General features: G+C 33.6%; 1 protein-coding gene across 1 annotated transcript in view; it reads right to left on the bottom strand.

Moving 5' to 3' along the window:
- LOC128243372 (E3 ubiquitin-protein ligase rnf213-alpha-like) overlaps nt 1-13,665 on the bottom strand; it is a 77,333-nt gene that overhangs the window by 14,012 nt on the left and 49,656 nt on the right. Inside the window, exons 51-67 of the mRNA XM_052961127.1 lie at nt 13,285-13,422; nt 12,537-12,693; nt 12,319-12,395; nt 11,764-11,908; nt 11,276-11,469; nt 10,136-10,315; nt 9,787-9,892; nt 9,415-9,594; nt 9,079-9,218; nt 8,558-8,753; nt 7,536-7,684; nt 6,122-6,396; nt 4,736-4,892; nt 4,457-4,622; nt 4,037-4,181; nt 2,210-2,394; nt 1,479-1,694 (exon numbers count right to left, since the gene is read on the bottom strand). Coding sequence (XP_052817087.1) covers nt 1,479-1,694; nt 2,210-2,394; nt 4,037-4,181; nt 4,457-4,622; nt 4,736-4,892; nt 6,122-6,396; nt 7,536-7,684; nt 8,558-8,753; nt 9,079-9,218; nt 9,415-9,594; nt 9,787-9,892; nt 10,136-10,315; nt 11,276-11,469; nt 11,764-11,908; nt 12,319-12,395; nt 12,537-12,693; nt 13,285-13,422 — 2,806 coding nt within the window. The remainder of the gene's footprint in view (nt 1-1,478; nt 1,695-2,209; nt 2,395-4,036; nt 4,182-4,456; nt 4,623-4,735; nt 4,893-6,121; nt 6,397-7,535; nt 7,685-8,557; nt 8,754-9,078; nt 9,219-9,414; nt 9,595-9,786; nt 9,893-10,135; nt 10,316-11,275; nt 11,470-11,763; nt 11,909-12,318; nt 12,396-12,536; nt 12,694-13,284; nt 13,423-13,665) is intronic.

The raw sequence follows: 13,665 nt of genomic DNA, 5'->3' as shown, positions 1-13,665 counted from the left end.
GACTCTGCGTACTATTCGAACCGACAGTATATTGTTTTTCAAATAGACCTGTAAATGACCAGATGATGCAAAAAAGCTTTTGTTTTAACATGTGCTTGTAAAACGAAGGCTCGAAATGGATTTATTTATCAAACATGTTTATGTTTGTTTTGTTCTTTTGTTTTCCGAAACTTAGGGCGCTGCATGCAATGAATTTTAATACCTATGTGAAAAACTACAGAAACAAGCTCAGTATGCAAAAGTTCAAACATAAATTTTAAGTCATACTGAATTTAAAGGATTTTAATGTTCAATAAAATACAGATTTTACAGGTTTTCAATGTTTTGGTAAATCTCTGAATTCATCTGTTCCGGATAAATCTTTGTTATCTAATAACATACATTACGATTGCACAAGATGTTGGAAATATATATCTATTTATACATGCTTTTAGACAACGAATGATTTACTGTTTTGTCCAAAACTGGCATAATAATGTTAGTAATTCAGTTGTCACCATTACAAACAGTACAATACATTATTAATTACAGAAAGGTACCAGCATCTTGAAATTTCATTAAAATATAAGATTGCTTTTGCTAGATTTCGCTGTCTAAACCATAAACTAAGCATAGAACTTGGTGGATACATAAATAGTCCACAAGATGTGAGATATATATGTTGTCTTAATAAAAATTTAACAGTTACTGATTGTGAATACCACGCATTCTTTCAATGACCTAAATTCGATAGTATTTGCAGACAATATATTTTGAATCGGTATTCATCTGATATTTATTTAAATGATTTGTCCTAGCAAATGTCTACTGAAAATGATAATACAATATTAAAGTTAACAAGCTATTCCATCTGTTTAACATGATAAATATATAACTTATGTTGCATTTACATTACTTTTGTAAATGATGTGTATTTTGGGCCAGTGTCCTTTGTTTACTTGAATAAACTAAGTTAATTGAAATTGAACTGAATTGAATAATACACATTGACAACATACGTTTTCACAAAACTGTAGAAGATAAAAACCATCCTATTTATGCAGTATGTGATGGTGTGTCACGCATTTATTCACTCTTAAAACAACACACTTCCAAAACTTTATTTGTTTGTATTAACCTGTGTTAAAGATTGACCATGTAACCTGCCCTTTCGATATGCTTTGTATCATATTAATATATATTTAAAAATAATAAAAATAAACAACAATTAAATTGTCAAGCACATAAGCGTTGTAATCAGTAAATTTAAGTCGTTGTATACGACTACGTATTTTATATATAGTCGCACATATTTAACATATATATATGCAGTGCAGTGGCGCAGTAGTGTACCAGCAAATAAAGTCAAAGCTCGATTCCCGACAGCGGAGACTCAATTTTGATATTTTTAACACGGCCATTGATTATCATGATGGCAGCATATTTCGACATATGTTAAGGCCATCCGTATAATAATACAAAGTCGATAGTTTACGTACGTATCCTCCTTTTTCATACGTAGTTGGAATGTCAATAATAGCTGTGCAACAATCTTTCCAAACTGTGTTCAAGAAGCGGAATTCGAATAGTGCATCTTTGTCATCCAAATAAGCAAAATGGATACACACTATGGCTAAATGTATGTCCTTCTCATCATCGCTTTGGCTCATTTTCAGAACTGAAGACGCCCGTTCTTGAAGGTATTTTGAGACAACCTGTTAATAAATAAGTTTGAGATAAATTTTAAAACATAAATAAAAAAGTAGCACAGCAGGGCCTCGGAAAGTTAACCAAACACATTCATCAATTATTTTATCATATCTTACACGAGTTGCCATTTTGCCGAGTTAAGGAAAAGTTATATAAAGGGTTCTTCAACAAATGTAAGATTTATTTTATCACATGACACATTCTTCGCCAAAAAATATTTTATTCAATTTTCGGTAAAAAAAGGATCGTCATGCGAAAAGGTTAAATAACAATTGCATATTGAGGCCTTGATTTTCCATAGTGTACTGGCTAAAGCGAGATAAAAGAGAATCAATTGATGATATGTTATAAGTCCATGCATATTAATTTCGTTTGGTTTTGAACACAATTACATGCAACATATTCCTTAAGCTATCATATATATTGTTTGCATTCGAAACATTTAAGATATTAGAAAACATGATAAAGGTTATGCTGCTCCAGATTGCACAAGTAAGTTAAATTGTCGAAATAACCATACCTTCAGTTCCGTTTCGCGTTCGACTCGATAAACTGTATGAACAAAGTCATGGATATAGGACTCCAAAACCTTTCCGGAAATACCGTTTTGACGAATCATTGCCACTCCATCACCTTGTAGACCATCTAACACTTTTCCAACTGAACTATTTCGCATGATGTTTGCATAAACCGACAGCTGTTCAGCTAATGAAAATAAACATTAATTAACACATTACCGAAAGAAATATGTATGTTTGAAGAATGGGTGGAAAGGTACTTATACGATATAAATAAACATTCGGCATACCATTTATATATAAATAACGTTTGAGATGGATACTACAATCAACGAGTACATAAGGAGCTTTTCATAAACAAATACGTAGTAAACATTAGAAAGACGTTACGTCGCTCACATTTGTCAAACTATTCCCAACTTGTGCAAAAGTTAGAAGTCATAAGTTTAAATTGGGCACACAATTAAATCATTGATATACCTGCAGAATTAAGGAATAACTACTAACTAAATATAACAAATTGATAATTTTGCCTTCATTTCTATTTGTTCTATGTTTATATTCTATGAACAGATGTTTGTCTACAAAAACTAGGGCTTTACTGTTTGTAATGTCATGATCACTTACGAAATGCCATTGTGACTCGTTACTGATTTGTTTAATTATATCAGCATAGCTATGTAGAAACATATCGATATCAGTATTTTGCTCAAAGAAAAGCCGACAAGATAATTGACAGTATATTTTTTCAATAATTCAATGAAATACAGTTGTCCTGTAGTCGAGATTTCAAAAAGGAAACCCTGTTCAAAGGCACAAGGCAAGGCTCCAAAGAAAAATGAACTAGAGTCACAAATGAATAAACATCACTAGCACAAATACAAACATCACAAATAAACCATACACGCATAAAAAACGTTCTACCGATAAAAGATGGATTTACCATTGCTATCAAAACCCTCATTGACAGAGTAATATTCTGTGTGCGAACCTAACGTCATTCATTTTACTGTCATTTCAAAGGCAACTCCTTACTTTCTTTCTTACTTTTGATAATTATTGACCGCAAAGAGATGTCGAATTTTAGTTTAAACATTTTTTTATTTTACAACGATTGTGAAGAAATTTATGACACTGTGTTACTCTCGTTGGTACAATGTTGCGCGTGAGTGTGGTCTTGTCGTGAGGAGGAAACCGGCGTACCTGGAGAAAACCAACATGTCCGGCTTGGTGACCGGCTTTGTGGTCCAAATTTAGCACAGACATTGAGCACTTTACCATAAGACGTTTTTGTGATATAATATGAAAACATTGCATTCAACTATAAATATATATTTGATCTGCTTTCATGATTGAAAGCTCTTATTTTCGACGCGCCCCGTGAATTGTCACATCGTAAGTGATTGTTGCATTTCTTCTATTACTACACACGAATCTACAACACGGTTTATGAATACCTGTTGTGTGTTCAAATATATAAACGCTCACTCTCAAATCTCTCCTAACAACCGTCGCCGAACATATTGTAAGATTAGAAGTCAATCAAAAGATACACTGTACCTGTGATCACCGGTAATTGGTATACAGCGTTACATACTTGAAATGAAGAGTTTGGCGTGGTGGGTATTTTCTGGTTTAGACCTGAGGTCTGAACAACTATATAGTTATAACATTATATCACACAGTAGAAATTACAGTTGCTTTTTCAGTTTCGTTACGCCGGAACGTCTCATACCTTTTAAGTCATTGTCTAGCTCAAGCAGGGTACATTTTGTGACACATAAGTGTAACTTGAACAATTTATGTCCTGGTTGACCACTATGATTTACCTGATCCACCCATGATTTCATTCACAAAGTCTATAATACTCCAAGAGAACGGAAACTCAGCATCAAAGATATGTCCATCACACCCCGTCCTTTGGACGATGACATCTTGAACTTCCCTTCCTGTAGGCGATCTCAAATCGGAATACTGAAAAAGCATTTATGTGTTGACATTGTTTTACATGTAAATATAAAGAAAAAACGTGAGGACTGCTCATTGACTTTTAGATATTCTCAGAATGTAATGGTTCATCAAAAACTGATACTATTCAAAAAATGTGTTATTGATTTACAATATTTATATAAAATCTACAGAAACAAGCTCAGTAGCCGAAAGTTTAAACATAACCCCCGTTTAATGGCACAGGGTTAACGCCATATAACACTAAAACAAACAATCACAAACCAGAAACATGGTCAAACCTGCAATCGTAGAACATCTGGGGTATTCAAAAACTGTAAAAATAACCCCCGTTTCCATTCCTCTCCATCATACAATATATCCAACTGTTTGTTCGTATCAATGTATCCAATCAATCCAGCAAGAATAGGTGACACTTTTGACATGATTGTTCTCACGCAAGAGCGACTGAAAAAAAAGCAATTATAATTGGTTTTAATATTCTTCAGCGATAATTCATTTGAAATTATTCATAGTTCTGACAAAAAACAACGTTGTTTAAATCAATACAATAGGATTACCGGAATGTCCCAGCTTTTGCAATTTCCTCTGATGCACTTGCTTCAGCATTTAGCCAGTTTCTCGCTTCTATTTGACCCTGAACATCGTTTTCCTTTTCCCTCAATAGTTTTGCAAGGCATGCTTGAATTCCACGTACAAACGAGACTTTGTCATTGTCTAGAATGTACAGATGAAATAATTAACATATTTATACACTTTAAGGTAAATTATATTATTTTGTTACATTAATTAGCTGAACAATGTGAAAGTGTTGTAAAAAATAAACGTTCACATTCGACTCCGATATTCAATGTTCACGGAAACGATTAATCTATTTAGAACATTCACATGACCTTCATGTAATCAAGCGATCAGAGAATGCATTATATTGACTTTTAATCGAAACAAAGAAATCGGAATCATGAATGACACTGTTGAACTATATTCCGATTCTAATTATGTTTAAGCTTAAGATATAAAAACTCTGGTTGAAGCCCACATTGAAATACTGAGTATTCCCATCGAGTGTTCCAAGCGATACCCAGTATTTATCAATAGATAACAATCATTAAATATTTTGAATTGTTATTCCTTCGTCTTACGGAATGTTCGTTATGTCTTTCTTGTGGCAGTGTTTTGTGAACTTTGTTGAAATTATTTAGGCATGTGTGAGGTTGCGCACTCCTTAAATAGTTTAAGCCCCAGTTAAATAATTGGCCCAATATTTACCAATAAATAGCTTGTTCCATACTTTCAATGATATTGATTTTGTCTTACGCGGCTATTGTTAGAGAAGTTTGTGTTAGTGGCTGTTAGATCGTATATATATAAAATAGTGTGAGATAAAGTACTCATATAATAGATATTGTATATAATTAATGGCGGTGCCGCCAAAATGACAAATGGATAAGTTGGTGCATGTGTGGTCATTCTGTGTTGTTTATACGTCGTGTGTTTATCATTCAGTGACAGTTAGGCCTTAACAATATGAATATGAACAGGGTTTTTGTTGAGGTTTTGGTTACTGGTCTTTTTCCTGTAGTCACAATTGTATTATTATCATTTATTGCAAACATAAAGATTGGTGAACTTGACGTGAAAAACTTAGACTAAATCAGTTCGAGCTTAACCAAATATTGAAAAATAAAAACAGTTTATACCAAACTTTTGCGTGAATCTTTCATGAGTTTGATCGTATTTGATTACTTAATGATCATATGTTATACGTTTATCTTCGTATGAAAGTATTATTGAGAACGTGGGTACTTCTGTCTGTCAGGAACAATATCGTACAGGTAGGTGCAGTTCATAACACTATTAAACTCCATGAAATTGTGCATAATAAACAAACTAATATTGTTTAGTTATACATATCGTTTTTAAGCGAAATCTTTCGAATTACGCACCCAGGTTCTTGTCCCTCTGTAAGCATTTCAGTACAATATCGATTCTCTCTGTTTCTCGATGACGATTTTCTTTTACATCTTTCACGTGGGATAATGCTAACTGAACGCAAGAAACAATGAGACCCTCGATTGTATTCTGTGACGTATCAAGTCTATCAGTAGTTTCTTTCTTAGCAGTAGCATCTTCTTCATCATCAATGTCAGTAGTTTTTCTCTCTGTCTCTGCTTCATCACCACTATCATCTGTGTCTGATGTGTCTCCATCTGCTTGATTGCTTAAATGCCAATGAAAAAAACTATTAAAACAATAAAGACTAACCGTATGCAAGGACTAGCCCGATCCCTTATCTTCCCAATCTTCCCAAATAATTTTGATTCCAATTACATACATCTAAAACGTAAATAGTTTGTTGTTTGTTTTGTTGAAGAAGATACAGTCGATTCTACTTGACTTCGTTGTTTCATACTAGTATACGTGTAGCGACAATTGTCGTCTGTTTTATGTTGAACAAGAAGCATAATTTTATATATTTGTCAATTATTGAATTATAGTGTACGTGCAAAAAACAATGCTCGTCTGTTTTATGTTGAATAAGATGCATAGCTTTATAACATATGTGCTCATTGTCCCTGATAGAATTTTACAAAGTTCAATGTTGATATCTTGCTCAATGGTTGAACCATAGTAAAAGTGCAAAACTAGTGGTCGTCTGTTTTATGTTGAACAAGAAGCTTAACTTTATAACATATGTGCTCATTGTCCCTGGTAATATGTTACAAAGTTAAATGTAATTATCTTGGTCATTTATTGGATTATAGCTAAATCATCCCAATATTACTATATATAGTAACATGATACTATAGACATTCGATCCCGCAAAGATGAGCGTCGTTTTCGACCGTGAGATTATAACGTTACGTGAAGGCGATGATGGCATTATTGCCCGACGAAAAGGAGAACGTCCACCATAACGTTATGTTCACGACATAAATAGTTTATTTTTTAGAACGGACCATGCAATTATTATTTCAACGATAGATCATTTAAAAATTGAAAACGCCCAGGGTACTTTAAATTTATTAGAAACAGAATATCACACTAAAATTAAGCGAAACGATAAGCTTTAATAACGAAGCCAACCCAAGCATACTATGGCAAATAACAAGAGGTTCAATCAAAACTGTTGTCCCCATCCGGCCTCGGGACAACAGTTCAAAAATCATCCCTTCCACCTCGGGACAACTGTTTAGACCGTCACACGGATGTCCATGCAACAACTGTATACTATTGACCTATTTTACAAAGGTAATTGTATTTAAACAATAGCGCAATTAATTCATTAAACTTAACAACCTAGGAAATATGTTGCTTTTCTGAACTTTATTCTAGATGATTAAACATAGTTGGTTTTACCTGTGTACGGTTGTTGGCTTCTCTTGGATTTCAACTGCCGTGTAGCTGAAAACTTCACTCAATGCCTTTCCCTTTAGATCACGTATATGCGGTGTACTTTCCTCGTCACTATGTATTTCATCTATATGCACCGATCGCCAGACCCCGCACTTAAAATATACATAATATGATCGTACAAATTGAATCGAATCGTACGAATGTAAGCATACACAGACACGATGTTTAATACTAATACCAATACTGGCTCTTGAAGTTTGTAAAACATAATGGTAAGCATAGACTGATCCAAAATAGTAACCATAATATCCTAAAATGCTATTTATCTTTTGGCAAGTGGTAGAATGTACATAGCGCCGTGGATATTATATTGGCGAGACTTTTTTACAAGCTGGTTATGTATTGAATCCGCTCTTTATTCATGTTTCTTCACATGATTTAGAAATTTTGTTGTCATTTTTATCTCATTGTATTTCTTATTTTGTAAGCACTGCGTCATAATACAATTACAATAATACAATTCATATTATCTATAAATTACCCCCAAAATGAGAAAGGTTGTTCAATACTTATCTATAAAGTCGTCACTTAAAAGGCAATTTAAACAAGTTCAAACTCTTTTGGTCAATGATTCATATAATTTTACGTTGATCAAGAAGCATTATTAAAGATTTGTCCTGTTCTTCCATTTTTCTTGTTTGTGATTGTTTTTATGTTCTATGTCTTTGGCGTTTGCCCAGTGCCATTAAAACGGGTTTATGTTTAAACTTTTTGCTACTGAGCTTTTCTTCTGTAGTTTTTCGCATAAATATTGTAAAGATGTTAAACGGTTGTAGGGTTAAGACCTAAAATCAGCAAATTAAGAAATCGTCTTGGACCAAAACATAACCACTGCACGAAATATACCTATCAATCAATGATATATTCAAGTAAAAGAACCTTCGTCATTTTACCAAAAAGATAGCATTCTAGCGAATAAAGCGTTTAAAGTCCTCAAGTAATTCAATTCGGATAAGTAGTTTCACCTGGAATCCTTTAAAAGATCCACCAGCTTTTCTTGGAAGCTGAACTATGAACACAACATGAATGTCTGTGCAATGTTTCACTTCGGCCATAATACAATATCTTGCACAGGCAATCAGGTTTGCATTCTTGTCACCAGATTCGCATTGAACAACGAGTAAGCTCGGTGTGTTCTTTTCAAGTTGATCTACGTGTTGTCTGCAACGACAAAGGCCTTGTAACGTTTGTATATAAGCTATTAGTTAAATATACCATAACAAGTATAATTGCAAAATATGCTCAACAAGTACATAACATTAAAAATGTTGTTCTTGTTCTTAAGAGCAATTGCCATCGATTCTTATCATAAATAAAGTATATATTAATATGATATTTTTACGTTCTTAAAAACACACGCAGTGTTAGAGCTTGTCCAGCCAGGAAGACGTAGTGATCGACGTGCATCTGTTCAACTTTATTCAGTTTTCAATTACTATAATGTTTCTAAAACTATTGCTTAAAATGTAATTTCTTGTTAAATTACTTCAATTTTGTTGTAAACTCCTGTTCTGTATCAAACGACGTAAGCGACTCCAGCAACAATGTATTGTTCTGGGATATATCTGTTGCAGTGCTTAACATAGTTTTATGTACCCCAGCCATCAGTTTAGAATGCGTTGTAACCTATCAAAGAAACAAAACCGTTTGTCATTCAATTATGAGAATAAAGGACTATCATATAAATCATATCTATCTAAGGTTCCTACTTGTAAAAATACTGACGAAACTTGTCAGCTCAGATAAATAGATTGTTATCATGTTGTCATTTTAGATATTACTTATTTAAAACAGTTCTAAAATAGTATGGTTGTATGATCACCTGCGTAAATGATCTACGCTGATTCTGTTTGTTTTGTGTTATGTTCACGTTCAAAAAGTCTTCTAAACTTTCATGCTGTTGCTCTGTACTGTATATATCCATAAGGGAATCATCGTCACGCGCAATCATCGCCTCTGGTGTAGCACACCACATCAATATTTTTTTGCCTTCTTCCAAGAGCTAAAAAATAAATCACATGCTTTTAACATTAAAGTCTGGGAGTAAGAAAGTTGACATAAAGTACCAAGGGCATATTGTGAATATTTTGTTTTTGTTTTCTATGCCTTTGGCGTTTACCCAGTGCCATTAAACCGTTTTTATGTTTAAAAGCTAGTGAGCTTGTGTCTGTAGTGTTTTACATAAGTATTTTACCTTTTGAGGGATTTCAGTAGCGAACTTGTCCCACAAAAACAAGACGATCGCAGCAAATGTGTCGTCGTGATAGCCCACAAACACATCCTCCAACGTCTGCTTCCCTCTACAAAGTATTAAAATATGAAAATTTGTGAATAAAGGCCTAATATAATACCTTTGGAAATGTTAGGTTAAACCAATCCTTTTCAACACTGACATTTATTTAATTACTTTATTCGTTAAATAATCAATTGAATAACCCATTCCTGTTGAATATGTTTCGCCAAAGTTTCAAGGACGTCCGCTAAGTGCGCAGTAACATATGCTGCGCTTCGAAGATTTAAAAAAAACGCATTTGGACGCATACCTCATATGTCTTTGTCTCGGTTTCGTGAACTCAATTGACCACGCTCTTAGCTCTTTGACAAGGTCTCTGTGCTCATCATTCAACATGGTGTCTATGTTCAGAAAATGTTTCTCCAAGCGGTTGATGAGTGGTATCGGGAAGTGTTCATAAACAGTTTTAGTTTCAGCTACAACAATAAGTCTGCAAAAACAGTGCATTATTGTTAATATAATAAATATTTGCTTGATAACATAGAGTTATCGATTTAAAAGAAGCATGATCCATTATCATGTAGAGTAAATTCCTGAAGAATGATGCCTTATTTCAAAAGTACCAATTTAGATGACGTATAAGACTTCGCTGCATATGTATTGGTAACTTGGGTTTCCATTGACCATTCCCAGGCAGTACCGCAGTACAGCATTTTTCGTCATATGTGTTCTTGTTTTTGACGTTTACTTCTGCGCTGGAATGATCTAATATCTTTGTCAACTGCTGTTCGGACAATAGTGGGGTTGAACGCTCACAAACTGGTTTAAGCTCCCAGTAGTCCGGTTAGCGGAGTGGTTAGCGCACATAATTCTCATCCAGGCGACTCATGTTAGATTCCCACCTAGGCACATGTGAGTTTGGCTTGTGATCACCAAACCGCACAAGTGCGTTTCCTATGGGTACTCCGGTTTACCCAACAACACATGTCCATACTCTCGCATCACATCGTGCGTACAACCGTGGTTAATATAATTTTGTAATAACTTGTTTCAAAATCATTGTCAAATAATGTTTAAACTTAACTAAGCTGCCGGTAAATTACTAAGTTTTCACTGACCGTGTCAAGGCAGTTACTCCGAGCTTAATGGCGATATTATCAGAGATGCGTATGGTATTATGTGTCTTGTATGATGTTGGTTTGGCATTGGCCCTAATGCTTTTAAACAATATCTTGGTTAAAGAGTGTGGGAGTGAACACCTTTAGATCTAGCCCATTTTTATCTTATTTCCTCATGCTATTATTTAACCACTGATTTAATTTATGTATTAAATCTTAGGAAGTTGAAAAACCGCTGCCTTTTATCTTATTAAATGTTGAGCTTTACAAAAAGGAAGGTTGGTAGCTCAAATAGGTCAGATAATCTTAAATCCGAGGAAAATTTTAAGTACCTGAAGTCTCTGTGGACAGGACATTTTACCCTGTGCGTTCCAAGGCCGAGGTCAACGAATCGTTCACCTCCAAACTTCACGTAGTATTGGTTTAGAGCATCATACAGGCTTTCATAAAGATTTTCCAAATTTAAAAGAATAACTGTTTGGCCTGTTTCCATACAGACTTTAATTCTGTTGATATTTCGGCAAATCTAAACATAAAAAAAAACAAAAAACATATGGATTGTCTTTTAGATCATAAATGACATCGCAAACATGAAATAACACCATGCTATGTTTTATATAAAACTAGTGTTGATAGTTGAAACATGTGAGCTGTTTAGCGGCGTTTTATTAATATTTATTTTATAAATAAAATATCACATTGGTGGTATGCAACCCGACATTTATCAAACTTAAAAAAATAAATTTGTAATGGAATGGCCAACACCCATGAAGTATCCTGTTTGTATGTAACGATATAAACATGAAACGGTAGGTTATACCTGGGTGTACTCTTGGTCACTGCGGAAACTGCTTCCGAAAATCGTTTCCGGTAAATTCTGTTCATGTGGTCCAGAAAATATCTGCTGTTGGATAATTGTCAGTGCTCCGTAATTTTCAGTCAGGAGCAGAAGATATCTACTTTCTCTAATAAATTATTAATAGTTTATTAGTGTATTATAAGTTCCCGTCTTGTAATTATACAGTTAATTATATAACTACTTTGACTTTTTAACCAGGGCCAAGCGGGATATCCACGAGTTAACCTTACAAGCTCATGAGCTTGGCCCTATACTAGACTATGTATTTAACTATTCTTAAATCAGATTGTGATTTTTTTACCTTTGATAATATGGTTATCCAACAAATAGTTAGCTAGATAGCTCACAATGGAAGGGCATAGTAAGAGTAAAAGAATCTTTAACTGTATTTTTAAAGCAATCTGTTGACCTTTGATAATTATTAGACGACGTTTATTGCCATAAATATAAACAAGGCTGAATAATAGTTTAACATGGACGAGGTAAATACATTTAAAGGTCTAAAACAAAGCTTACATATTCATGTTGTGAATATCGAACAGACAAGCCTGGATGAGGCCTGATGGCGACGTATCGATTTCGTCTGGGTGTTCCTGCGAACGAGGCAAATTGCGTTATAAATACAATAAAATGCGACCTTCATAAAATATATATTACTGGCGAATATATATATATACAGTGTGTTATGTAAAAAAGTGCTATATAAAATAGTATAAATTACTACAATATTTCACCTCAGTTGAAACCACTGCTCTCAAATTGTCTTTGAATGTATGAACAGGATCCACGCTGTCAAGTCCACCAAAATTCCGTTTTATCGCATAGAGAATTTGTGGCCACGTAGGTTTTTCCTTTTTACGTTTGACAAAACAGTACACCATCTTCATCAGGCTTGGTAAAAGAGTTAATAATATAAAATCACGTGAAACACTACATGCATTTAAAATGACAGCATCGTAAATGATTTGATAATTTGATAAAATGTGAAATATCATTTTGACTGACATCGATTATTATGTATGTTGCATAGCTTTATTCCCACATAAGTTTATAGTGGTTTTTATTTCATTTACGTTTTTTGAGAGAAGCATGTGTTAGATTGTCAGTTTGTGACGTTTATTTATTTTCAGGTAAAGCAGTATATGATCAACACTGCAGTCAAGATGAAGACAAATTTGTTTGTATCTATTTTAATAAATTATAAAAGAAATATCATTCGGTAACACTAAACACACAAGTGCATTAAAATGTAAGTTTCTGTTTCAAACCTTACTTTTTAAAGTAGAAAAGTAGTATGCCTAGGGAAACTGTAACCAAGCAATCTAGCATGATAAAAATATGCTTTAGATTGCTTACGTCATAGCAGTTGATTTTTATTTAAATACATTTATTTACGAACCAATCGACCTTTTACATACAAAGAATGTAAACATTTATGTAAGGTATAATATTTGATAATGTGATTATGACACATATTTTTACCTGTAAAAATCCCGGAGGCCAAAGAATTCCCGCCGTTCTTTCGAGGCAAGTTTAAACACTTCAAGGTAGGAATCTGCTAGTGGTCCAATAACGTGGTTCATTAAATGTTTCAATTCTTCAGTAGTGTCACAAATTCCTCTGAAAAACAAAGATAAGATAGTGTTTAGGCAAATTTGATCTACCCCTACAAGTGGTTCGGGTCAAAATTTTAAGGAGTCAAAAACTATTTCAATAGATCTAAGACCAAAGTCTTCGCTTTTCATACATTATTTTTCAATAGCTAAACATAATTAAAATCATTTATAAATAAATTAAACATAAATTAGCTCTTCTTTAATTTGTTTAAGCAATATGTAAAAAGTGTTTAAGCCATTTGACAAC

Source organism: Mya arenaria, chromosome 8 (genome assembly GCF_026914265.1).
Source record: "Mya arenaria isolate MELC-2E11 chromosome 8, ASM2691426v1".
Taxonomy (NCBI): Eukaryota; Metazoa; Mollusca; class Bivalvia; order Myida; family Myidae; genus Mya; species Mya arenaria.
The sequence above is the reverse complement of the archived record's forward strand: the minus strand, read 5'-3'. Positions and strand labels throughout refer to the sequence as shown.